This window comes from Artibeus jamaicensis, unplaced genomic scaffold, assembly GCF_021234435.1.
Source record: "Artibeus jamaicensis isolate MK-2021 breed Jamaican fruit bat unplaced genomic scaffold, CSHL_Jam_final scaffold_537, whole genome shotgun sequence".
Taxonomy (NCBI): Eukaryota; Metazoa; Chordata; class Mammalia; order Chiroptera; family Phyllostomidae; genus Artibeus; species Artibeus jamaicensis.
Genome location: NW_026522047.1, coordinates 34,273,845 through 34,301,287, shown reverse-complemented (window position 1 = coordinate 34,301,287; position 27,443 = coordinate 34,273,845). Strand labels below are relative to the sequence as shown.

Genomic DNA, 27,443 nt, shown 5'->3' with positions numbered 1-27,443 from the left:
GGCAGGCTGCTTCTGTTTTCTCAGCGACAGTAAACCGAGTCGCCCCCCGCCCCCACCTCCACCTTGAGAACGACCCCCGTGCTCGCGATTTGGTATTTTTAAATCTGGCGGGGCTTCTCCTCTCGGGCCAACCACTCCTCCACGTTTATTGCCCTAGCCAGTCAGCGTCAGGCCCGCCATTTTTCAAACCCTCTTCCTGCCGCCAATCAAGATGGAGCAGTACATTCCTCTCCCGACCGGTTCTAACGGGTCTGGGAGTTAACGACCTGGGCGACCCACCGAACCTGCTAGGCTGGGGGTGGAGGGACGGGCCCGGCGAGACACCCACCAATAGGAAACCTCCACTGAGAGGGGGCGGGGCTTATCAGAGTTTGAATACTCACCAGATCCAATCAGAGAGGTGCGGGTGTGGCCTGTGGTCCTGCTCGTCAAGTTGCCGTGGCGCGGAGAAGTCTGCAAAACAACAGCCTGAGGATTGGGTAAGCGATAAACCAGTTCACGCCGGAGCCCAGCGAGAGACGCGTCTCCGCCGGAACCTGCTACTTGGTGGGACGCTGAGGAAAACCGACCACCAGGCAAGAATCCCCTTCGACCCCGCTGGGGTTTGTGGGCCGGCTGCCCCCGTCCCGCACAGCCTTCCAGCCGTAGTGGGCGCTGGGCCCTCGGGGTTCGCCCCGGCGAGCGCAATCGGGGTTGCGGGCCGGTGAGGGCCCCAGGCTGTTGAGAGCGGGCGGGAAACTCGTCCGGGCCCGGTTCCGGGTTTGTTTTTTTTTTTTTTTAATGCCGGTCACGAGGCGACAGCTTTGAGTAGGGCTCGCGACGTGGAAGCCGGGGGACATTTCTGTCCGGAAGGGGTTTCGAGGGCGCCTGCGGCGTTCCCTTCCTCCGCGCGGGCCGGTGAGCGGGCGGCGGCGGCGACTCCGGCTTCGGAGAGGGACTTAACTCAGTCGCACGGGAGGCGTCTCAGCTGGGACTGTTTGGGTCGGGCCTCCTGCGCGGGAGCGTGTGCGCGGCGGGGGTGTCGCCGCGACCCCGGGGGCGGGCGGTCCGGCGGGGGAGCCGGGCTCCGGCGGCTGCTCGCGCGGAGGGGGGGCGACGCGGGCGGGCGCGGGTTTGGGCGGGAAGCCGAGCCCCGCCGGCGCCCACCCCCGGGCTTTGGTCCCTCCAGGTGGACGTCGTCTGTCACCATGGCTAAAGGCGACCCCAACAAGCCGAGGGGCAAGATGTCCTCGTACGCCTTCTTCGTGCAGACCTGCCGGGAAGAGCACAAGAAGAAGCACCCAGACTCCTCCGTCAACTTCTCCGAGTTCTCCAAGAAATGCTCGGAGAGATGGAAGGTGAGGCGGGCGGGCGCCGGGCCGAGCTTTGCAGGTGCGTCGGGGCTGGGCCGCGCGTGCAGCGGGCGGCGGGCTCGCAGCGTGCAGCTCCCCGTCCCGCCGGCTCGCTGAGTCTCTGAGTTTTAGGCAGACCGCCTTCGGTTTTTGTTGAGTTTAAGAGCTTTCAGTTCTGCTGCGTTTTGACTGCGCTTTTCATGCTCACAGACCATGTCTGCGAAGGAAAAGTCCAAGTTCGAAGATATGGCCAAGAGCGACAAAGCCCGCTATGACAGGGAGATGAAAAATTACGTGCCTCCCAAAGGCGATAAGAAAGGAAAGAAGAAAGATCCCAATGCTCCTAAAAGACCTCCGTAAGTTTCTTTATTTTTTTAAATCACTTGGAGTTGCTCTGGATTTTCACTCAGTTTATTAACTTTGTTACTTCCTTTCAGATCTGCCTTCTTCCTGTTTTGCTCTGAACATCGCCCAAAGATCAAAAGTGAACACCCTGGTTTATCCATTGGGGATACTGCAAAAAAATTGGGTGAAATGTGGTCTGAACAGTCAGCCAAAGATAAGCAACCATATGAACAAAAAGCAGCTAAACTGAAGGAGAAGTATGAAAAGGTACACTGTTTAAAGACAGGGTTGAAATTAGGTAGATAATTTCTGAGTAAGTATGTCAGAAGTAGATATAAACTGTAGAAAGTTGGGAAGTTTAGATAATCTTACATTAATGGTTATCAGCTGTTTTTGAAAAGGCCTGATGAAAATTGTACACTCAGGCAATACAAGCTAATTGAGAAATCTCCTTTCTTATATTTTTCTTTGCTACTTTATTGAATTTCTTGAGGCGACATTGGTTAATAATTATATAGGTTTCAGGTGTGTAATTCTGTAGTGCATTCTTTGCGATTGTATTGTGTGTTAACCACCTCAAATTAAGACCCCTCCTTTCACCATTTATCACCCCCATAACTCTCTCCTACTTAAACCAGTGTATGTAGCACTGGTGGGTTCTTGCATATAGACTCATTTGTGGTTATGTAGGTCCCTTAGTTTGAAAAGGTGGAAGACCAGATGTATTTTATGTAGGTGTGTCTAAATGTGAAGTTGAAGGGGCAGGGGATGCTAGTGTGGCACAAATAGGTGTTTGATAGAGTACTGACCTTGATCTAATACTACCCCATCATTTTACATCATTAGCTTTTTAAGGCCTAGAAGTATCAAGTGGTCTCAAAACTGAGACGAGATAAATTTTGAGACAGTCACAAGGATTATTGGTCAATAATCTTAGCTTGTTTACAACTTAGTGGTTTTCAGTTGAGAAATTACACCGGATGCTGATTGTATTTTCTTGACAATATTTCAGGATATTGCTGCATACCGTGCCAAAGGCAAAAGTGAAGTGGGAAAGAAGGGACCTGGCAGGCCAACAGGCTCAAAGAAGAAGAATGAACCGGAAGATGAGGAGGAGGAAGAAGAGGAAGAGGATGAGGAGGAAGAGGATGAAGATGAAGAATAAAAGGCTCCAGCAGTGATGCATGTGGAGTATGTGTGTGCTCAGGCAATTGTTTTGCTAAGAATGTGAATTCAAGTGCAGCTCAATATTAGCTTCAGTATAAAAACTGTACAGATTTTTGTATAGCTGGTAAGATTCTACGTAGAGAAAATACTTTTTTCAAAGTGCAGGTTGTAGCTTTTTGAGGGGGCTACTACATACAGTTAGATTTTAAGGCTTTGGATGTTAAATGTTTCTAAATATTTAATGGTTTCTTTAATTTCTTGACTTGTGTATGGTAGCACAGCAAACTTATAGGAATTAGTATCAATAAGTTTTGGGGTTTTTTTAGAATGTTGGCATTTTGTTTTATAAAAAATTTTGTAATAAAATTATGTATATTATTTCTATTGTGTTTGTCTTAATATGCTAACTTTTACTTTAAAAAATATTTAGGGTCTGGAACCATGTCCGCTTTTTTGTATTTCTGTCTAATAGTACTTAGACACACTTGAGTTAGTAAAATATTTGGCTAAAAGAAAATCAGTATGTTCATGTTCATATTTATAAAATGTTCTATAAAAATCAGTTCTGGAATTTAAAGAATTTGGAAAACTTACGCAGTTTTAAAAAATGAATGTTCTTGACATTTCTAATAATAGCTAACCTGTCCACCACTCGGTATTTTTGTTTTTGAACCTACAGTTTATTTTGAGGACAACTTTAATATGAGACAGAAACTAGTACAGTGAATCTATATCTAAAAACACAAAGTTAAAAAACAGACTACTGAGGTGAATTTTGAGATAAATCTAAAAATTAGTGGTCTTAAGCTTTAGATAGAATTCTGGGTCTCCTAAGAGCGATTGTGATGTCATAACAAATTTCATTAGACTTACACAAGGGGATGATTTTTTTTTTAAAGAAATGTTCATTTGAGGAAACGGTTGGCTTGTATTTAGATAACTTTTAAATAGTTATTGGAGTCTTAGTGAAAATTGACTATTTGTTGGTAGTTTCATAGTTAAACCTGACAATCTTTGTTACCTATGAAGTTTTAAAATAGCCAAAATTCTTACCCAACCATGGGAGTCTTGGTTGTATATTTTAAGCCATATTTGGAATAAGTATTCAGTGTAAATATATACCAATGTTTTAATTAGAAGTGAGGTATAATGACCAGAGCAAATTGACTCAAGTAAAATCTTCAGACCTTTTTATGATAGTTTGCTGTTAATCATATTCTAATGGTTACAGGTATAAAGAGGTATTTTTTGCTGATCATGAAACGAAAACTAATTTTATGTTTTTAAAAAATATTTTCTGGTGTTATGTGGCTTAACACTAAAAAATTGGTGGTGTTATTTTAGGGATATACCTAGGTCTGGATCCCAGTTCCCAGCTCTACCAAATACTAGCTGCATGAACTTTACCTTTGAGCTTGTTTCTCCCCATTTTTAATAATGGACTGAACTACTTCAGTGTTTTAATGATTAAATTAGAATGTTATAAAGTATTGAAAACAATACCTAGAACATAGAATGTTAAATAGGAGTTTGTAAAATTGAAATACAGTGAAAGTGTTTCCTTAAGGATTTTTATAGCTATGCATTAGATCAAGGAGGCAGACCTATCGGGTTCCTTGTCACTTTTGTTTGAGGTGGAAGGGGTTTGTAATGGCTTTCATTGTGTTCTTTATATAGACTCTTAAGTTTCCAAGCTAAGAATAACTTCTCTTGATCAAGAGCTGTTCCAGAATAAGCTCAGGATTTGAGATGAGTCTTCAAGTTTGATATTTTGTAAGTAAATCAAAATTTCAAATTCCTCTGAAAGATGATTAGACCAGTAAGTTTCCAAGACCAGGAGACTTCAAGTAGTATGATAGTTATGTTGGAAACATAATGAAATAGGGATTAGAATGAGGTTCTAGCCCAGACCAGCCTGTCTTGGTGGGTATGTTTATGAAAACACTTTTTAAAAATAGTTGATAATGGGACAAAATATAAAAGGGCTATGTATTGGATAGTTCATATTCTTGATTACCAGCTATCTGGTCGATTCAGGACAACTATTGCAATAACTTATCCTTCAACTTAAGTGTATGTACATCAGTGTTGCTTTGTTGCTTAAGTGGAAGCTTACTAGATGTACTCTTGTGCCCCTTATTCTCATCATTATAGAGATTGTTTTTACATTCATTTAATTAGCTGCATAGTACCCCATTGAACATTTATACATGTTAAAAAGTTAGGTTTTGGGGGTTTTTTGCTTTAAGGACAATATTGTGAACATCCTTGTATGTGGTTTCAAAAAACTTGGTTTGTACATTTTAAAATTTGCTAATTATGATAGAATCTGTACCTGCTATATGCTAGAAAACTGCCCTGATGCTTTTGTTAACTTACTGAAGCCTGCCAAAATTTCTCTCAGTAGAAGCTGTACCTCATACAAACTCCATAGCAGTGTTTTGGAGTGCCTATTTCCTCGTCTTGGCAACATAATAGTTCTCAAACCTAATCTTTGCTATTCTGGTATGTTAAAAGTGGTTCCTCCTATTAATTTAGCTTATTTTTGTTTAAAAGCCATTTGTATTTCCTGTGCTTTTTTTCTCTCATGGGTCTTTCTATTGGTAATCCGTGGGAATTAAGGAAAATGACCCTTTGTGACATACATTGGAAATATTTTTGTCTTTGATTTTTTTTTTTACTTTATGATGCTTTTGTCCTGCAAAGGTTTTTATGTAGGCAAATTCTTTATGGACCTTGGGAGGCCTTTCTCACTCAAAGATTATAAAAATAGTCTTCACTTTCAAAAATTGTTAAATTATTTGATCCTTTTGGAATTAATTTTGGTGTAAGGACTGAGGTAGGGGCTCAAATTTATTTCTAGATGGTAGCCATTACTTTTAGTCTAGTAATCCAGGGGTCCCGAACCTCCAGGCCATGGACCCACACTGGTCAGCCTGTTAGTAAAGGGGTGCACAGCAGGAGGTGACTTGAATGTAATATGCTTGAATTATCTCAGAACCATGCCTGCCCACCTCCCCTCCCTGGGTCCGAAGAAAAATTGTCTTCCATAAAATGGATCCCTGGTGCCAAAATGGTTGGGGACCTCTGCTGTAATCTATAAAAAATGGTGCTGATCCTTTGATATACATGGGCCCTAAGATCCTAAGGGCCCATGTATATCAAAGCAGTCACTTGCAGGCTTAATAGATGACAGTACACCTTTTAAGTATTTTTGCTTTGAACAACATTTATTCTAAGTAAATCAAGCTTAGCTTATGGTAGTACAAATAAAGCATTATCTGAAACCCTGCTTTCTATTATATATACTGCTGAAAATGTTTTACAAAGCAGCAATGATTTGATTTTTTGTGAAATAGAAGGAAACTAAAGGAGCTATGTCGCCACTGCGTAAGATTGAGTCCTTTTAAAATAAAACATATCTCTTAGAAATCAGCCATTTGTGGACTAATTCTCATGAGATTACTGCTGGAGACTGATTAGATGAGGTAAAGTGAGGAACATAACAACCAAGTAAGTTCTCTGAGGACAGTTAATTGTTTACTTTGCATACTGTGGTCTTTTACCTGTAGTTTCATTTCCCACTGTTTCAGTTACCTGTGGTCAAAAGCATTAAAAGGAAAATTCCAGATGATAATTTGTAAGTTTTAAAGTGCACTCCCATTCTGAGTAGCATAATGAAATCTCTTAAGCTACCCTCACCCCCATTCAGTCCCAGCTGGATGCCCAAATCATTCCTTTGTCCAGCGTATCAACTAGTACATGTTACCTGCTCATTAGTCACTTAGCTGTCAGAGAGAGAGACCACTTTCACATAACACCGTTACAACTTCTATTGTTAACCTCTTACTGTGTCTAATATGTAAACTCATAGGTATGCATTTACAGGAGAAAAAGACAGTATGTATAGGATTACTATCTATAGTTTAAGCCATCTGCTGGGGGTCTTGGAATATATCCTCCACATATAAGAGGGGACTGTGGTACTATATACCTAGTGCCAGAAACATTAGGTTTTCTGCAAATATTTGTAAACAAATGCTTGAAATAGAGCGGGACAGCCACTATTTAGCACAGTCCTATTTGGATGGAAATGTGGGTCTAGGATTCCTAAATCTCCAAATTTCCAAGTGGAGCTAGAAATGTAGAATTTAAAAATATAAAATCTGATTGTAAATATTAACAATGCATTCAAATGTCCAATGAAAGAAAACATGTCTATTGGTAAGATTCTGAACAAGGGTAACCAATTTGTCACTTCTATTCCAATATAAATAGCATAGGTGAGTATAAGATTATTAATATTTACCTGAGAGGATTGTTGAGAAAAGTTGTGTATACCTTCCAGCTAAACATTGTTTTTATTGTTTAAGAAACCCTTTCCCTGATTGGAAACTCATCTGTCTTTCCAATAGTAAACATATAGACATTGTTTCTGAGGTTGTAATGGAATTTCATTGTACTCCTAGGCCTTTGTTCTTCAGGATTTACAGTGCAGACTTCTCTCTTAAACTCATCCTGGGAGTTAATATCTGTAGAATATTGGTGTGGGAGCAGTTAAGTTGCCACATTAAAAAGGTTGAAAAATAACTTCTAAGTAATATGTAGCATCATATTTCAGAACTGGAAATGCTCTTTATATCAATTAGACCAGTCTCCCTTTTTCAGGAAGATGTGGTCAACCATGACAATGTCCTGGGGCAGTTTGTAAGAGATAATAACTCACATTTACAGGCTGTTTGATTCTCCACATTTTCCCATTAGAGATGGCTTAAAGAACAAATTAAAATACAAACATACAAAAGGAAAAACAAGGTTATGACAGAAATTAAGAGTAAGGTGATGAAGGCTTTTTTTTTTTTTTTAAGATCTTTATCTATCTTCAGAGGGGAAGGGAAGGAGAGAGGGAGATAAATATCAAGGTATGGTTGCCTCTCATGTGTCCCCTGCTGGGAACTGGCCTGCAACCCAGGCATGTGCCATGACTGGGAATGGAACCGCGATACTCTGGTTTGCAGGCCTGTGCTCAATCCACTGAGCTATACCAGCCAGGGCTGTGATGAAGGCTTTTTTATCTGGGAATCAGGTCAGAGTTGGGCTGCTGCTTTTTGGTTTAGTAACATCAGACAAGCTGTGTAACCTTTTACTTCCCTCATGTAAAAAAATTTTTTGAGGATTAAATAAGGCAATGAATTTAAGACACTTAAGACCAGAAATAGTAAATACCCAATAAATTGGCATGTTAAAAGTATACATGCCAATATAGTAAAAAGTATATATACCAACATACATGGATTAATAGTTTTTGTGATAAAAATAGCAGATTCAGTTTTGAAATTCTTTTTTTTTAAATTTATTTTCCTTTTAATTTAATTTCCTTCTCCTTTAGAGGAGAAGGAAAGGAGAGAAATTCAATGTATGGTTGGTTCTCGTGAGTCCCCTGTTGGGAACTGGCCTGCAACCCAGGCATGTGCCCTGACTGGGAATCGAACTGCGATTGTGTGGCAGGCCCACGCTCAATCCACTGAGCTATACCAGCCAGGGTTCAGTTTTGAAATTCTTGACAGTCAAGGAAGGGTGGGAAAATACAGTTACATAGAAAATGCATAGAAATTCCTCCCACGGGGTTCAGAGGATATTGAGTATTTGAATTGTATGTGACCTTGACTTCAATACTGAATTTGTGAACTTGGACAAATTATGTAACCCTCTCTAGCACATGTAAATGGGTTGACTTTGTTTAATTGTAGCTGCTTTTGATTTTAAAGAAAGTGCTGAGTACATTTAGAAATTGCCTTTGTCCTTCAGTAGTATCCTACTGACTTTATAACTAGTTCATTCGTGTTCATTGCAGTATAATAGTCCATTGTATGATTATACCACAGTTTATCACTTCTCCTGTTCATGGGTATTTAGGTTGTTCCAGGAGCTTTTGGTATTGTAAATGGCAGTGCTGTAAAAATTCCTGTGCAGGTCTTCTGGTATTCAAGTACATTTCCCTCCAGTAACCTGCCTGGTAAACTCCAGCTGTGTAAGCAGCCCCAAACTTCCCTTCTGCGTCCTTAGCAGTATCACTACTGTTTAAGCTCCACTTTCCTGTATCATGTTTGGCTGACGGACATGGTAAACCTGGGGTTCACCTTGTGTGCTTCCTTTTTCTCAAGTACCTTACTCTGTTTTGTCTATTTTACAACTGAAAATATCTACCCCATATATTTTGTCCAGTTTTACAGCTGTTTAGGGCAAGAGGGTAAGTCCAACACTATGTTATGTGTGGTCAGACACAGAAGTCTATTCATCTCTATTTTCTACCGAAAGTTTTTTGTTTGGGGCATTTAATCATTAATGCAGCTAGAATTTATTTGCTCATGTCAGAGCCCCAAGACAAATTTCATAATTTAAAAAACACATTTTCAAGATGCATTTAGTTCTATCCAAGGGTTAAATCGGTCCACTGCAAACTACATTCTACACATGCTATACAAATGGGGTGAAGTAGGTAACAGTTTATTCCCTTATGGATAACCACTTCAGCCTGAATTTAAGAAGAGGAAGTTTGACTTTTGAATGTCATTTCTTCACTTGTAAAGTGGGGGTAATATCTCACATATGAAGCACAGGTACACACAGCCTTTATAGAAGATGTGCAGTGTAGCTGTCCTGATTATTGACAGATGGTAGCTAATATTTACATTACCCTGACTATATGCAAGAACCATTCTAAGCATTTTATGTTGGTTAACTTAGTCCTAGTAAAAATCCCATGAAATAAGCACTATTATTACCCCCATTTTACAAAAGGGAAAACTGAGGCATAGAGGTTACATAACTTATCCAAAGTCAGACAAGTGAATTGAGGGCTAGCCTGCGAACCAAAGGGTCACTGGTCAATTCCTAGTCTAGGGCATGTGCCTGGATTGTGGGCCAGGTCTACAGTAGGGGGCGTACCAGGGGCAACCACACATTGCTGTTTCTCTCTTTCTCCTTCCCTTCTAAAATTAAAATCTTAAAAAAAGTCAGACAAGTAACTTGTTAGTGGAACAGGGTTTCTAATACAGATAAGTCTACCATATCATACTACTATTCAGATAATCAGATTATAACATCAGTCTATTTTGAAAATTACAGAATCCTTCATCCCACCTCTGTTCAGATGTGGGTGCCAGGCCTGATATACTTAGAAAACTGACATCCAACAACCTCAATTAGGGGCATTTCAAAAATTTAAAAAATGAGAACTCCAAAGCAATTACTGAATTTGGAGGCAGTCCTTCCTTTAATCTCTAATTCCAGGGACACTTTCTACCAGATCATTCTGACTCTTGTCCATTTTCTTACAACAGATCGATTCTAATAAATAATATACATTTTCATAATGTGCAATAGTTTTTAAGTGCTTTCACATGGGTCAATTTTCACATACCCAACTTGGCCTACTAGATATCTGGCTCAGGTCAGGTACTTGTCATATTTTTCATTGAATTATAAGTGGATTTTTTTCCCCAATTACATTCTGTCTATAAAAGAAAATTCATCCCAAGATTCCTGTGAGAGACTATCTTAAGAAATATGTGAGCCCTCATTTTCTCCAGTCTGGAGCTATGTCACTTTTTCATATTTCTTAGGCAAAGAAGCTGAGAAGTCAAAGACACAGCAGTAGCCTCGTCAGTTTAGAGTAAGCTTCCCAAATCAATGCAGTCACTTACTTGGATGTTAGTTGCCATAGCTTCTTGAGATCTCTTGTTGTGCCACAGTGTCCTATAGTCTATTTTTAACTTCATTTTGATAGGTTTCCCTTCTTTCTACCCACTGGGTCTTTAAGGAATTTTGACTTAAAAGAAATGTTTGCTTTCAACAGGCATTATATTGTAGAATACGCTGTCAAAAAAGATATATTTATGTTGGTGAGATTTTTAAAATCAGTAAGTGATGTTTAAAAATTTGCTATATGCAAAAAGAAAAATAAAATATCTGGGAATAAACCTAACCAAAGAGGTAAAAGACCTGTATACAGAAAACTACACAGCACTGAAGAAAGAAATCAGGGAAGACACAAACAAATGGAAACATATACCGTGTTCATGGATTGGAAGAATTAACATCATCAAAATGTCCATACTACCCAAAGCAATATACAGATTCAATGCAATACCTATTAAAGTACCAATGGCGTATTTCACAGACATAGAACAAACACTTCAAAAATTTATATGGAATCATAAACGAGCCCGAATAGCAGCTGCTCTTTTGAGAAAGAAAAAGTAGGAGGGATCACAATACCTGATATCAAACTGTATTACAAAGCCACTGTAATCAAAACAGCCTGGTACTGGCATAAAAACAGGCACATAGACCAATGGAACAGAACAGAGAGCCCAGAAATCAACCCAACTCTCTACAGTCAATTAATATTCGACAAAGGGGGCAGTAACATAAAATGGAGTAAAGATAGCCTCTTCAGCAAATGGTGTTGGGAGAACTGGACAGCTACGTGCAAAAAAATGAAACTTGAGCACCAACTTACACCATACACCAAAATAAATTCAAGGTGGATAAAAGACTTAAATATAAGCCATGACACCATTAAAGTCCTAGAGGAGAACATTGGCAAGAAAATCTCAGATATTCCAAGCAGCAACATTTTTACGGATATGTCCCCTAGAGCAAGGAATATAAAGGAAAGAATAAACAAATGGGATCTCATCAAAATAAAAAGCTTCTGCAGGGCTAAAGAAAACAGTATTAAATTAGCAAGACAACCAACTGTATGGGAAAACATATTTGCCAATGATACCTCGGACAAAGGTTTAATTTCCAAAATATACAAAGAACTTACACAACTCCACTCCAGGAAGACATCGAACCCAATTAAAAAATGGGAAAAGGACTTGAACAGACACTTCTCTAAAGAGGACATACAGAATATCCAGAGACACATGAAGAGATGCTCAATATCGTTAGCTATCAAAGAAATGCAAATTAAAACCACAATGAGATACCACTTTACACCAGTCAGGATGGCTATAATAGACAAAGCAACAAACAACAAATGTTGGAGAGGGTGTGGGGAAAAGGGGACCTTAGTTCACTATTGGTGGGATTGCAGACTGGTACAACCATTATGGAAAACAGTATGGAATTTTCTCAGAAAAATAAAAATCGACCTGCCTTTTGACCCAGCAATTCCACTGCTAGGATTATACCCCAAGAATCCTAAAACATCAATTTCAAAGAACCTATGCACCACAATGTTCATAGCAGCACAATTTACAATAGCCAAGAGTTGGAAGCAACCTAGGTGCCCATCAGTAAACGAATGGATCAAAAAATTGTGGTACATATACACAATGGAATTCTATGCAGCAGAGAGAAAGGAGCTACTACCCTTTGCAACAACATGGATGGAACTGGAAAGCATTATGCTGAGTGAAATAGGCCAGGCATTGAAGGACAAATACCATATGATCTCACCTTTGACAGGAAGCTAAAGAATAAAACAAACAAGCAAACAGAACAAAAACAAAGACGCTGAAATAGAGAACAAGTGGGCAGCGACCAGAGGGGAGAGGGAAGGGAACTGAAGGGGAAAAAGGGGGAGGGATTTTGAGGAACAAGTATGAAAGACACAGAGATGAGGACTGGGGGGGGAATGGGAGGGAGGGGGGAGACCGGGCGGGGGGGGGTGGGGTGGGATGGGAGAAATAGATTAAAAAAAAATGTACTTGAAAAGTAACTAAATAAAATTTATATTAAAAAATAAATAAATAAATAATAAAAATTTGCTATACATAGGGATCTTGAGATAGGTAAGCTCTGAGTATTTTACGCACAGTGTAAGTAGAATTCTAACCAACACTCAAGCACATATTCAACATTTAACTATGGTTAATGATATTCTAGCTATTATGTTAGTTTATCTTATGGACAATAAAATGAACTTATTTCAAATGTACAGTGTTTAGATTTAGAAATGATCACAAGTACTAAAAAACCCCATGAATTAAAATACAGTATTTTATTTTTTCTCACCTAAAAAACAAGCAACCCAGAATTAAGATATACATAAACCTCTCAAATTTATCCCTAATAAAATTTTGAATATTTATACAATTTCTACAGAAACATACAGTGTATCAAAATTTGCACAAATCAAATTTATAAAATGTGTAGAAATGCATAGTGATATTATCAACTTACAAAGCAAGGATATGGGAATTATTTCCAAAGCAGCCTACAGTAGAAAATAGTCATTATGGCAGCAGTTTCTGATGGTTTTTTGTTTGGTAAGGTTTCTGATTTCAATATAGAGAATCATTTTCATAGAGTATCTTAATGAATTGCACAAAATACCCATTTAAAATTTACATGCACATTTCATGTGCTACCTTTTTAGGCCTATGCATAGTTAACAAGGTTATAATCTATTCAACAAGAAAAATGGAGCCTATTTACCCATACAGGTAATTAAAGTACCAATTCTCTTACTTTCTTTTTTATAGTTGATTTATTTTGCAATTATATAAGCATATAAATGTTTTCCTTTTAAAACATCCCTAGAGGTGAATGAAAAGTTAAAATGATTGATCATAGATCAGTAGCAAAATACAAATTGACAATTCAAAATTATAAATAAAACTCTGTTTAGGGTGTTTAACTGATTCTCCAAATTTAAGGACTGAGCTTGAAGAAACAAATTTGTAGGCTTTTCTTTAACAAATGTAGGTTATTTTTTTCTTTTATGCCCTTTAATTAAAAATATTTCCCTCTGGCAGTAGTTTGTGAATTCCTTTCACTGTAACAATATCATGATTACAGGACCGAAAATGCTTAATTTACTTGCCATTTCCCACCTCATGTCATTTCCAACCCAAAATCAACATAGCATTTTAATATTTTGAGCAATAAAAGACTATTTAGAAATTAAAATCTAACTGACCATTTGAAATATTTGGTTTTCATAAACTTTTAATAAATGTTTAAATCCAAACAAGTCTCTTCACTGGAAAAATACTAATAGGAATATGCTTCCTAAAAAAAATTAAGAAATGCTAGGAAAATAACATCTAATCTAACAGAAAGTTTGTATTTGTTAATGAACTGTATTTTTAAATAGCCTTTTTTTAATTTTTAAAAATGTGAAGGGAATTTCATTTGGATGTAGATATAAATGAAACATCCACTCACTCTTGGCTTGAAAGGTTGCACAGCTTAGGTTATCATAATGCACAGGAACTTCGTAAGGCTTAATCTAATCTAACAAGGGCTTGGAAATTCTTACCTCAGTCCGAATGAATCTTTGATGTGTTTGTTGCTTTTGTTACTCCCATTTCAAGATTTCAAACAGGGTTATTTATCGTTTTCTATAATGACAGGTATTGGGGAAAAGTAAAGCCCAAATGTCAACAGGCAATTTTTCTCTGGTTGGTACACCCACTTACTTGCTCTCTTAGGAGTTGGTATCAGCAGAGGGCACTGGGAATGCCAGCAAGTAAGGGGCTTAATGCCACACAATCTCCAATCCTATGGACAAATCGCGGGATATTTCCTATTGTCATTTTTTCCCAAGCCATACAACATGCAATTTCAGAACAAAGGGTAGTACTTAAATTCATTTCTGAGTAGTAAAAGTATTCCTCATACCGGTGACAATTCCATTACTATCATCTTATAAATTTCATCGAAAGCTCTTGAAATATATACTGAGAAATGAAAGAGGCACTAAATGTGTTGAAATTCACCTTTCAAAAAAGCAGCATGACTGTGAAGGAAGGCCACCTTGGCTAATAACCTGTGGCAGTGCTTCAAAACAATGTAAAATTAAATAAAGACGAACAGGTTGATAATCACCAAGTCATATATGCAAGTCTGGTTACTCCAACCTTTTTTCAAGTGTGTTAAAAAAAAAAAAATCAAACTGCCTTTCAGACCCCTGAGTGTAATCCCAAAGAAGACAACAATGCTTTTAACTCTGTTCTAAACAGAGCTAAATGCACAAATTACCAACATCATCTTAAAACAAAACAAAAAAAGGATGTAAACATCTACAAAGTTTAAGGTAAAAGCAGTTTTGTAAACAGTAACTGCAGATGATAATGTTATTGTAAAATCACAGTTTCTCAATGTTCTTCGAACTGATCAGGAGGTTCTGGGTTTGGAGCTGTACAGAGTTAATAATAGTTGCAGCAGGTTTCAGGCGGTTTTCAGTCCTGTGATAATTTACGTGTCAGTAGGTAGGTTATTGGTTCCTTTGATTCTTCTACATACTATGGATGTTATTCATTTCCCACTTTTGAGTCATTTTACTGGAGTCACAACTGGCGAGGAATACTTGATGGAGGACGTCGGAACGGTCTAAGCACTTTCCTGAAGGAATGTGAGTAAATCTGTGCAGGCTCTGGAAAACACAGGAAAAGAAGTTTTAAATGTGTACTTTTTTGATGTCATTGAGATTAGAAGTCATTATTCGGCTTTCATATGAAGTTAATTCAAATCAGTAGGCTGTCTTTTCGTTTTGGTGATGGTTTCCTTTGCTCTGAAAAAACTTTTTGGTTCGATGGAGTCCCACTCATTTCTTTTTTCTTTTGTTTCCCTTACCTGAGGACACATACCCAAAAAAATACTATGAGCATGTCAGAGGGCTACTGCCTATGTTTTCTTTTAGGGGCTTCATGGTTTCAAGCCTTACATTTAAGTTTTTCATCTATTTTAAGTTTAGTCTTCTATATGGTGTAAGACAGTGACCTAGTTTTTTTTTCACATGTATCTGTTCAGTTTTCCCAACACAATTTACTTTAGAGACTCTTGACCCCATTGTATATTCTTGCCCCCCATCATAGATTAATTACCCAAATAGGTATGGGTATATTTCTGTTCCATTACAAAATAGTCATAGGGGATGTAAAGTACAGCCTAGGAAATACAGTCAATAATAACTATAATAACTATGTATGTATAGTACAAGGTGGGTACTAGACTTATGGGAGGGAATCACTTTGTAAGTTATATAAATGTCTAACCACTATGCTGTACAACTGAAACTAATATAATATTGAATGACAACCATACTTGAAAAATAAAAATAAAGAAGATGATGATACTGCAAGCAAAATGGACAGGCTTCAACCAACCAAACTTACATCTGACTTTGGATTTCTCAATTGCCAGTCTTCGAAGTGCTTTTATTGTTTATACAAGTGCATATGACTTACAAGTCACAGTGTACTGTTGGGACCTCAAATTCAGTGTAAACAAACCAAAATTCATTGTATTTTCCTCCAAATCTATTTCTCTAGTTCCTATTCTGACTAATACCATCAGCTTTTCCAGTCCTCAGGACAGAAGCATTCATGCTGCACTTTCTCTCCCTCTCCCCCTCCCTTCCTGTTAAGAAGTCATGATATTTGCAGTGTCTTTGGCAAGCATCCTCCCATCCCCGCCACACATGCCTCAGGATAACCCTCATCATCTGTCCTAGGTTTCTTCACATAGTTCAGGGCTTCTCAGATGGGGGTACTCAGACCATCTAAGATTCTGTCTGTAAGGTGAAAGCTACTTTCATAATACAAAGATCCCATTTGTCTTTTTCATTGTATTGACATTTATACGGATGGTGCAAAAGCAATGGTGGGTAAAAGTGCTGGCACCACAGCATAAATTAAGCAGTGACACAAAACTGCTAGTCACGTTCTTTGTGGCCACACGTGCACAGTTAAAAAAAAGTCAGTTTCACTTAAGAATGTCCTTGATGAAGCAGAAGTTATTCGTTTTATTAAAACTTGACCCTTGAGTATACTTAAAATATTCCATAAGATGAAATGGCAAATATGCATAAAACGCTTCTGTAGAGTGAAGTACTACCATGGTTATTCTGAAGGAAAGAACATCGCAATTATTTGACTTGAGAGTCCAACTAGCTGCTTTTTCCACAGTATGTTATTTTGGAAGTGAAAGGTCAACTCACAGACAAACTATAATTATTCAAACTTGGGACTCTGTAGACATTTTCTTGAATGAAGTGAGCCTGTCCCTTCAAGGAAAAAACACCCCACAAAAAACAAATCCACAAATCTGACAGTATTTGTTGCCATTTATACAATTTGAGTTTTCAAACAAAAATTAGGAATTTTTGAAAACTGTAACCACTACTGTGAACTTGATAGCTTCCTTATACTCATATTTTTTGAAATTGTACAATGAAATGTATCAACATTTGGAAAATCATAACTTAGTAGACCAATTTTCCAAATGAACAACATGATGTTTCAAGGGACGACATGGGTAAAGGAGTAATTCAAAGCGTAAGACAGACCAACAGATTTTATTTAACATTAGAAAGAATGTTGACTTATATGGTTTTAGATTCTACATTGCAAATAGCGTTTAAGAAACTATCACTTATTGACTTGTGTAGCATTGAAGAACAGTCACAATGACCTGAAAAGGCAATTAAATTACTCGTCTCTTTTCCAATTGCACGTGTATGTGAGGCTGGATTTTCCTCATATACATCAACTAAAAGAACAATATATATCAGTTGAATGCAGAAGCAGTATGAGAATTCAGCTGCCTTCTATTAAACCAGATATTAAAGGGATTTGCAGAACTATAAAACAATGTCATTCTTCTTACTATTTTTGGAAAAGTAGTTATTATTTATGAAAAGTGTTATTTATATTCACATGTAGTAGGGCTAGTGTGTTTTACATAAGTTATAAATTAATACATAAATATCTGTAAAATTTCTCAGACTTCATTTACAATTTAGGATAAATTGTTAGCTGTAATCTACATAAACAAAATCCTTGTGAGGAGAATCTCCACAATTTTTAGGAGTACACACGGAATCCAGAGACGGGGTGTTCGAGAACTTCTGATGATGCTTAAGAGTTCATACTTCACCATGTTTCCAGAATTATTCCCCTAAAAGTATCCACTGTTTCCTATCATTGAATTCCTCAAATAATGTCAACCGTTCTCCAAAACTTACAACATGAAGTACAATGTTCTTTCACGTGGAGGGCGATTTAGGGACACTATACTAAATGTGATTCCTAGAATTTCCTATGCACTTTCATGCCATGCTTTTGCTCATCCACTTTTCATATTTGTCCTCCGTAAAAAGCCTTTATAAACCTCAGTGATACTTCCTATATAAAACTCATCAGAAATAATTCCTCCTAATAATCTCTATTCTGCTGTGCTATGGTATTATGCTTATTTTTATTTCTGTATTTTTTCCTTCTCTCCTATTGTAGCATGATGTGCTTTAGCTATTTTTTGAAGTCATGACATCATCAGGCAACAGGGTACAGGGGTGGGCAAAAGTAGGTTTAAGTATCTACTTTCGTTGGTTATTGGTTAAATTACCAGACACCATTACTTAAAAGATAACGCATAATTAAGGATAATAAATAATAAGAAGACAAATAATATGAATAAATAATAATGCAAAAATAAGCTCTGTGTTTCACACTCACAACTGTAAACCTACTTTTGCCCACCCCTGTATATTTAGTAATGTTTGATAGCACAAATTTGGTCCTGCACCCTTTAAAATATCTAATCTATTACTTCTCAAAAGTAGTTTCTGATCTTTTAGCCTCCTTTTAGTACTTTATTCATATTGTTCTTACTGACCCGTATCACTTACTGTTATTATTCATTTCTTTGTGGAAATAAATGCTCTGTTCTTCAAAATTTATGTTGATTTTCTTTTTCCTAACTTGTTACTAAAAAAAAAATCACCTGACACATACTCACCTCTTCACAGTCATTACCTATGAATGCTGATGACTGGGAATATTAAGCTGGGTCATAATAACACCTGCATGGCAAACGCTTCCACAACAGAGTATTATAAAAATAGTAAATGAATAAATAAAGTTGAGGGTTGCCAGGTTCTTTCAGTTTGAGGCAGCGTTCCCAACTTTATGTTTTACAATAAATTTATTTTAGCCAAGTCTAGACTTTGAGAATTATAAAATGTATAAAGCCCTTAATATGTTGGAATTCTCAATTTGGCATAGGATGCTGAATATTCACAGCTAAAAGAGAAGAACTGTTCCCTCCCAGAGTGTCAGCTAAATAAGTAAATATGACCTTTAAAGCATGAAACAGGCAACATTTATCTAACTTCTGTATTTTCCCAAAAGCAATAAGGAAGTTGTGAAGGCCTAGCTTTAGGTGTTATTGGTCTGTCTCTAACTCCACCTGCTGGACAACATGAAATATAAACGCAGTATTTTTTATGTTACATCTATTTATCCTCACAGATTTCCCCGGGTTTCAGAAATTAGTGGGTCTTCGTGGACACCTTGTGACCTCATTACATGAAATACTGCACCAGAGAATAAAAGCGATGCTTCACTATGGAACAATGAGTCACTAGCATGCTGGAAAATAAAATGACTAAATGACAGTGGAATACAAGTCAATTTGAATGCTGGTTTTAAGATTTATACACCCAAATTCTACATGACAGCTGTTATTAAAACCAAATAGCATATACTTATTATTTCCTAAGTTGAAATGCAGAATACCTTGAAGTACTGCCATTCCTTAAATTCATTTAGGTTGCAGTGTGTAATCATGATTTTTGATCCATCAGGCCCCTTTGTCAAACACTGGTCATACTGCATGAGTTGATTAGCTTCATTGATTCGGAAAAGCTATTAAAAAAAGAAGTAAAAAAATAACAGGCACCTTCTCTGCTGATATACAAAAACGAATAAACTCAACAGCTATCCTATTTTTCTATAATTTTTTGTATGTTCAGAACTATAAGTCCAAAGACAGGAAATATATTCATTCTGATATGAGGCAAAACCTGCACTCACACCTGAAGGATTATGTTCGTTAGCCTTTCAGGTGTACAATGGGTCATTAACACACATCTATCATGTACCAGCAATGTGAGAATATAAAAAAGTGAAAACAGACCTGATGTTCACAATCTAAATTAAAGGCAAGAAAAATACATAAAGTAGGGAAATAGAATAGTAAAATATACACTATTGGCATAACATTCCAGCATATTGAGAGGAAATGTGTAATACTGAATAATGTTTGCAAATGAAATTGTTAGGGAGCTAGGCTTACATAGTTAGAGTCTCACGCAAGATTATAGTCTTAAGTCTTAGACAAAAATTCTAGATTCTGATTGCTTGTATGAAAAGCAATACTGCCATTATACCCTTGTTTAACAGAAAGATTTAGCATTGTTAGTTTCTTCACAGAATGTTTTTACTTTGTTACTTTCCCAAACAAACACTATCACCAAACTGAAAAGCAAAAGAAACCCCGTGCCCCATAAGCCTGGCAGTTCTCACTGAAGAAGCAATTTCAATGTGCGAGGAGGTTATTTACCTGATTCCCTCCCATCCGGTGGCAGGGTCCCAGCTCCACAAAGCCTCCGTTTGTCCTCCCCATGCTATCAATGCAGTAAACGGTTTCAAAGCCTCTGATCTAAAAAAATGAACCAAGAACAATAAGGCAGGCAACCATTTAGTTTTTACTAAGTCCTAACATGAGAGTAAAAGACTTTCACAGTGGAAATCTGGGTATGCGTAATGCCAGGTTATTACTGTATTGTCTGTCTCGGAGTAGTTTAGAGCACAGCACTCATCTTTCAAATAATTTATGGTCTTTAAGTCAATATTGGAACGAGCTCATTCTGACAAAGGGCATTGGACTATACAGATTTTGATAAAATACTACAGAAGAAATTAAAAGACACTATTGAATACAGTCTCAAATTCATGATAATTCATGTGAGTGAGAAGCGAACAGTTACCCAACTGCAGTGGTCAGAGACGCTGGCTCTGGACGTCCAGACCACAACTGAGTTTTTACGGTAACTCCCAAATGGCTACGTGGCACATTAGGCAGCTGTCTCCAGGAACCAGGGGGACAAAGTTACAAGAACTGGATAATGTAAGTGAAAAGCCAACACAGGTTTCCACCTTAGAAATGCATGTTTTGTATAAAAATAATCTTTCTCCTTTTTGGAAATATTATATATCTCAATTATAAATTACCATGGTATTTGGGTAAAATGTTTTATTCATCCAGTCAGTATATATTGACTGAGTACCTGGGACAATATAAGAGCTTTAGAAGATACAAAGAGAAGCAAGTCATGGTCCTGAGGACCCTCAGGTCTGTAGGGAAGCTGAGGGCTAAGTGTCAGTCCGGACGAAGGGGGGCATAAACATGTGGAGGAAGGAGCTTCTCCTGCCCCCATGGAGTAACTGGTGTGGGCTGACCCTGGAATGTGCAGGGAGGACAGAGAAGGGAAGTGCAAGGTGCTGGGGAGAGAATGGAAAGCGGTTAAAGTGAAGATATAGTCAGAGTGAGACTGCAAAGGGAAGACTGAAAATTCCACCTACTTGTTTACTTCTGCATTTATTTACTCATCAAATATTAAGGGAGTACTGTGTCAGGTATATTGTAGGCTCTGACATACTTGTGAACAAAATAAAGATCTTTGCCCAGTGAGCTTATATTCTAGGGAAGGAAAGACAGAATAGAAGGGAAAACCATAATGGATATGTTAGTTAGAAAGGGATGGGTTTTCCCTGGCTGGCGTGGCTCAGTGGATCGAGTGCCAGTCTGTGAACCAAAGGGCTGCAGATTTGATTCCCAGTTAGGGGGCCGTGTAAGAGGCAACCACACATTGATGTTTCTCTCCGTCTTTCTCTCCCTCCCTTCCCCACTCTCTAGAACTAAATAAGTAAAATCTTTTTTAAAAAAGTGAAAGGTGCCATGAAGAGAAAAGGACAAAAGCAAGTTAACGGGGTGTGTGTCTAGGAGTGTTTGGGGGATAGCAGGGGGGATCTCATTGAGAAAGTGACATTTAAGCAGACTTGAGGTATACGTATGAGTTAGCCACACATGCCCAGGGAAAGCACTCCAGGGAAAGGCTTCCCACATTAAGTAAGGAGGACAAAGGGGCTGCATTAAGTGAGGAGTAATGGTAGCAGGTGAGGCTAGAGAGGAATGGGACTGGACACGCTGGCCCGAGAGGGCGCTAGAAAGGACTCTGCCTCCCCCCCCCGGCCCCCCCGCCGAGGGCAAGGAGCTGTCACTGCAGGTTTCTAACAGAGGAGTAACAGGACCACTTCAAAAAGGTCACCCTGACTGCTGTGTTTAGAACAGGATGTAGGAAGGCAAAGGTAGCCTCAGTGAGATGTGGTGGCTTAGGCCAGAGTAAGAAAGGGTTGGAGCCTGCGTCTAAATGTAAAGTGAGAGGGAGGGAAAGGATTCAAAATAGACTGCACAGCTTTGGCCTGAGCAGTCAGCAAAGGCAGGCTGGAGAAGGGACACAGGAGGTCAGAGCTGGATAAGGCGAGTTTGAAATGTGTATCAGACATTCAAGTGGAGAAGCCAAGCAGGCAGTTGGATATACTTGTCCGAGCTCTGGGAGGGTGATTTAGGTTGAAGGTAGAAATTGGAGTCGTCTGCTTGTAGATGGTTTTAAAGCCATGAGACTGGACATGGTCACTGAGACAATTTTCTCCTTTTACACAGAAGGCAACTATACTAGTTAGGTGTTCTTGGAGGTTAAAAGATGACCAAAAATGGAGTCTGAACTGCCAGGGGCTATGGTCTAGTCGGGACATAACACACAGAGATGAAATAAGTGTACAGGAAAAAAGGCAGTAAAACAAGAGGTGCAGAGAGAGTAGCAGAGTGTCCTTTGTTGGCTTCTATTCCCAAGCTTGAGATGGTAGAGTTCTTTCAGAATGGATCTTGTCTTCCTTTTTCTATCTATATTTTTCTCATTCGGTCCCACAAAACAATCTGCCTGGTGGTGGCTGCAAACACACATCCTTAGACGTATATTTGGCGTGTGTCCCGGGTTTCAGTATCATCAATACGCAGCTTATCATCTATTTGACAGCCCCACTGGGCCATTCACAAGTCCAGAACTCCAAGAGAAAGCTTGCTATCCCCACCCCGAGCATAAATCAAATCATGCTACCTTTCTGTTTAAAACCTTCGTATGACTTTCCACGACACTTAGGATAGCAGGCCCCCTCCTCATCTGCCTGCCACTCCGCCTGATTTACTCTGCTCTTTTCTGCTTATCAAACATGCAAAGCATTTCCTGACTCAGAGCCTTTAAAGTCACCATTTTATTTACCTGGAACACTCTCCTGGCTCTCTCATTTCTGAGCTCTTCATTATTCAGATCTCAGGTTAAATGTTACCTCCTCAGAGAAGCCTTCTCTACCTGGTCCCTACATCGTCTTGGACATCACCTGCTTATTTCCATTATGGCCCTTACCTCCATCTATCATCATCATGAAAACATTTTCCCTGTTGCTTTGTTTTTGTCTCTCATCCACTGGCATGCAAGGTCCCTGAGGAAAATGACCTCATTCGTCTTGTTTTCTGTCTAGAAGAGTGACCGAGACATAGTAGGCCCTCAACCAATATTTGCTGGACACAAAATTAAACAAAAGAATGTAGAATAGAAATTTCATGGCATGTTTAGTATAGTTGTGAGGTAGCATCTGCAAGGGTGGATGAGTGAGAAATGCTCCCACTTACAAAGGCAAGTTTGAAGAAAGGACAACACAGATCAATGCCATTGATTTTAATCATTTTCAATCGCCATCCATTGACTCCTTTACTTGGCAAGCACTGTCTGAGTGCCTACTGTATATGGGGGCGTCTGCATTAGTTCACTGGAACACAGTGGTGAACAAGCACTTATAGACTGGCTGAGAGAGGGGCAGTTTTGTGTAATGAAAACTCATGAAAAATCGCAGGACTGAGACTTTCTGATGGGAGTGGGAAAGAATAAGAAAGGCTTTTCAGGACTGGTGATCTCTACATTGAGAGCAATAGGATAAGTTGGAATTAGCCAAGAAAGGGAGTCAGATGGAAGGAAAGAGAAGTGGCAGGAGCTAGAGAGAGGACGGCCTTTCTTTCCAACTAGAAAGACCCACATGCAAAGGATGAGAAGAGGAGACACGGGGCTGGGTATCAGGACAGTTGTAACTGCCTGGTGGAAAGGAGGGGGAAGTTACCAAATGGTTTTTACCCAAACTTTCCTCCAAGAATTCTTCTCTTTCATTCACTTCCATCTCTCTCTGCTTTCCCCCAAACTCGGTCTCCAAACACACACACTTTGAGATCTGAATATTGCTGATACTTACTTCTCCCCAGTCAACATTTTTGGGTGGCAAAGGGTAGTGTGAGGTGATATCATAAGCAATTTCTTCCATGAACCATTTGAAACTCTTGCAGTTGTGATCTTCTCGAAATTTTTTCAGCTCCGAGATGTCCCCGTACGCTAACGCCTTAGATTCAGGACGACTAGCATAGAAGTAGTCTTTATACTCATCCCACCAAACCTCTACAACTCTAACGTAATTCTGTAAAAAAGACAGTGACTACCATGAGACAAATAAAAATATCTGTAATATCATAAACAGCTTATCTTAGACATATGAAATATGACCAACATAAAACAAACTTATTTCAGTAAGACCTAATATTTAATTCGACAACGAATGCAGCTGAGCTAATGACTATAGTATGTCAACAGCCAAGGATAAAATCGTCATGCATGTTCAACTAAAAAGTGGTAGACACAGACTCTTCGCTGCGAGAGCACATATCTCAGTCTCAGAGAATATATTCTATCCTGCTTCTAATGGAAGAAATGGTTACCTAGAGAGGGTTTGTGAGAGGCTGACTAGATGCTGATACTCCTCCCAGAATTATCTCCATACTACTAGTACACGTAGGGAAAAATCCCATTTCAAAACCATCATGAAAAACAATAGCTCTGTTTAATAAAACACATTTTTGTAAGTGGCTTTGTTCATCTTCTTATAACCATAATAAGACCATTTCACCATAACCCAGAATCAACTGGGTATTTTCCGCACTTAGTGCAAATCAGTGGGCATTGTGATAACTGGCAAAGATTTAACTTGTAGGGTTTTACTGAAGGCTGCCTGTAGGCAAAAATATATATGACAGATTTAGTACATACTCAATCTAGCCCCTTGGCCTTCTCTATCATGCATAAGCAAACTTTGTGGATAAAGGGCCAGAGGGTAAGTATTTTGGGCTTAGTGGGCATACAGCTTCTGTTGCAACTACTCAACTTGCTGAAAAGGTAGCCACAGGCCATGTATAAACAAATGGGTGTGAGCTGTGCTCCAATACACCTTGATTTACTACAAAGGGCTGGATCTGGCCCATGGGCTATAGTAGTCGACCTTGTTTTACATCAGCAGTAGGAAAACCTAGCATTCTGTTACATTTTTTTTCTGGACTACGAGATAACTTTGAAAGGATGAATATGCTCTTGCAAAAGCCAGTGGCTTCAACAAAGTTTTAAGCAGCAGTATCCTAAAAGAGCGTGAGATATTATAGCTAAGTATTTTGAATCCTTGTAAACCCACCCAGAATTAGACATAATCCATGTTTTCTAGATACTAATGAATGTGAAAGATTAAGTATATATGCATAGGGTTATAGCATCAAAAAGAAGGAACATTTGTTCGGGGTGGAGAGGGCCAGAGAGGCACCATGGGGGGATGCTGGATGGCTCAATCGAGAAAGGTTAGTTAGGTGAGACTCAAATAGGGGGCAAGCAGAAATGCAAATGAAGAGTCACAAATCAAGGTGCATTTGGACTCCTCCAAGTGGTTTAGCATAAATGAAATACAGGGTTCAAAGGGAAAACATGCCTCACTTTCTTCACTTTAAGATGAGAATAACCAGAGTCTTTATCTTGTGGTGTGTTATAAAAATTTTAAAAACGTATGGAAAGCATTTAGATTTGTGCCTGGTACCTAGTAGGCAATCGACAAGGGTTAGAGATTATTAATATTATTTATATTTTATATGAGAGGCAGCAAAAGGTTTTAAGCAGGTAACAAACATCAGATTTAATTTTCAAGGGAATAACACTGGTGGTCTGTGGAGGATGGACGGAAGGACATGAAGCTGATGGCCACGTGGGAGGCTGTTTAATATCCGTGGGAGAGATTTGAAGACTGGCACTAAGCACAGTAAGCAATGGATTTAAGAGGTATGTGTGAGGTAGATTTATCAGAGTTTCGTAAGGTGAGAGGTGAGTTACACAACCCTAACATGCCCCCTAGGTTTCATTCATGGGAGAATAGAATTCATGGGAGAATAGAATTCATGGGAGAAAAGAATATGGGAAAAGGAATCATTTTGGAGAGAATTTTGGAGGAATCATTTTGGAATCATTTTGGAGGGAATAGAGAATTCATGGGAGAAAAGAATATGGGAAAAGGAATCATTTTGGAGGAAAAGTTTAAAAGTTTGACTATGCTGACACTGAAATATCTAGGAGGATAATTTTAGAAGACAACTGATCATGGTCTGAAGCTCCGAGAAGACAAGTGGGCTGGGGAAGTCGACCCGGGCCATTGGCGCCCTGGTGACGGAAGTGCCGGGCGCTAAAACTGGAGAAACGAAAGTGCCTGGCATGTTGGAGGCACTCGCTGAGGGCCTGCTGGACAGGACATCCCTGGGTAGTTTTCACGAGAGCTACCTCTAATTTTTAGAGTGGGTGAGTATTTCCTTCTCCTCTTTTCCTATCAGCATAGAATCATCTGCTTGAATCATCTGACTTTCATCAGCTCTTCACGTTGGGGGATCAGACTCAAAGGTCAGGTTCTTTTCCTGCATCGGCAGTCAGGTCTGGGGTTGATCTGGTGCATCCTGGTTTCCGTGTGGGGATGTTAACCTCACCCCCTGTTGTAGCTGGGACGCTAGTTCAGCACTTCTGAGATAATCTGGCCAGTTAGAAAGCTCTGCGTTTGTTCTTAAAGCCCAGCTATCTCCACCTCCATCACCTTTTGGAAACTGTCCCAAGTTGCATCTACAGCCAATAATCACCTTCCTTCCACCCTTGACTTGGCTGAGGACTCCAGACAAGGAAAGGCACCAGAGTTAGAGGGTCCCAGAACTTAGGACAACAGCCCCCCAAAGATACTTCAAAGTTGTGCTGTCAAGGCCAGGGGCCGGTGGCCTCCAGGCAAAGGGACATTTGGCCCCTCTCGGAAGGTTCCCTGGTTTGTCCCTGGTCTGAGGAACAAAAGACATGAATCTTTTGCAAGCACTGTTCAAAATTTGCTTGTTTACTACAAAAACTCAATATAATTAATTTTTTTAAGCTGAAAAAAAAAAAAACCCACCATCCAGCACAGTACATTTTGGGAAGATGTCTGTAGTACATGTTGCTGGGAAATTAGGTCTTGCAGGATACGGCTGTTTGTCATTTTGATGTATTTAAAATAAATACATACGTTAAAAGACATTTTACTCATTTGTGACTCATGGGAGCTCATGTTTTTTCCTTTCCACTGCCTTCCTACAGGGTGTCAGTGCTTTTTGAATTTACCTGCGTTGTCTTCTGGAGAACATTCAATACGGACTCCTTAATCCGAGTGAGATACAATGAATAATCTTTTTTTGTTGTTTTTTTAAAAAATATATTTGATTAATTATGCCATTACAGTTGTTCTAATCCCCCCTTCATAATCTCAAAGAACAATAAGATGTTTCAAGAATAAGTCTAGCCTAAGGTAAATGTGAGGCTGT

The 27,443-nt window shown here is 38.9% G+C and overlaps 2 protein-coding genes across 4 annotated transcripts in view; one reads left to right on the top strand and one right to left on the bottom strand.

The window, feature by feature from the left end:
- The first annotated feature begins 440 nt into the window (after positions 1–440).
- On the top strand, positions 441–3,735 carry HMGB2 (high mobility group box 2). Of its 2 annotated transcripts, none has more exons than XM_037156381.2 (5): positions 441–575; positions 1,169–1,337; positions 1,542–1,687; positions 1,769–1,943; positions 2,689–3,735. In XM_037156381.2, exons 2-5 carry the CDS (start codon positions 1,188–1,190, stop codon positions 2,839–2,841), a joined length of 624 nt encoding a protein of 207 aa, XP_037012276.1. In that variant the 5' UTR covers positions 441–575; positions 1,169–1,187; the 3' UTR covers positions 2,842–3,735. The 2 variants fall into 2 exon arrangements, with proteins under 2 accessions (XP_037012276.1, XP_037012278.1); XM_037156383.2 differs by lacking the exon at positions 441–575 and adding an exon at positions 620–897.
- Positions 3,736–12,839: 9,104 nt separating this feature from the next.
- The window catches only part of GALNT7 (polypeptide N-acetylgalactosaminyltransferase 7), a 121,736-nt gene continuing 107,132 nt past the window's right edge, over positions 12,840–27,443 (bottom strand). For both annotated transcript variants that reach the window (XM_053658491.1, XM_053658490.1), the window contains exons 9-12: positions 24,008–24,226; positions 20,208–20,306; positions 19,382–19,510; positions 12,840–15,237 (exon numbers count right to left, since the gene is read on the bottom strand). In XM_053658491.1, coding sequence (XP_053514466.1) covers positions 15,100–15,237; positions 19,382–19,510; positions 20,208–20,306; positions 24,008–24,226 — 585 coding nt within the window. In that variant the 3' untranslated portion in view covers positions 12,840–15,099. The remainder of the gene's footprint in view (positions 15,238–19,381; positions 19,511–20,207; positions 20,307–24,007; positions 24,227–27,443) is intronic.

Coding starts and splice junctions, on each gene's coding strand:
- HMGB2 (XM_037156381.2), top strand. CDS start 1,188: ATGGCTAAAGGCGACCCCAACAAGCCGAGGGGCAAGATGTCCTCGTAC. Junction 1,338..1,541: donor AATGCTCGGAGAGATGGAAG/GTGAGGCGGGCG, acceptor TCATGCTCACAG/ACCATGTCTGCGAAGGAAAA. Junction 1,688..1,768: donor AATGCTCCTAAAAGACCTCC/GTAAGTTTCTTT, acceptor ACTTCCTTTCAG/ATCTGCCTTCTTCCTGTTTT.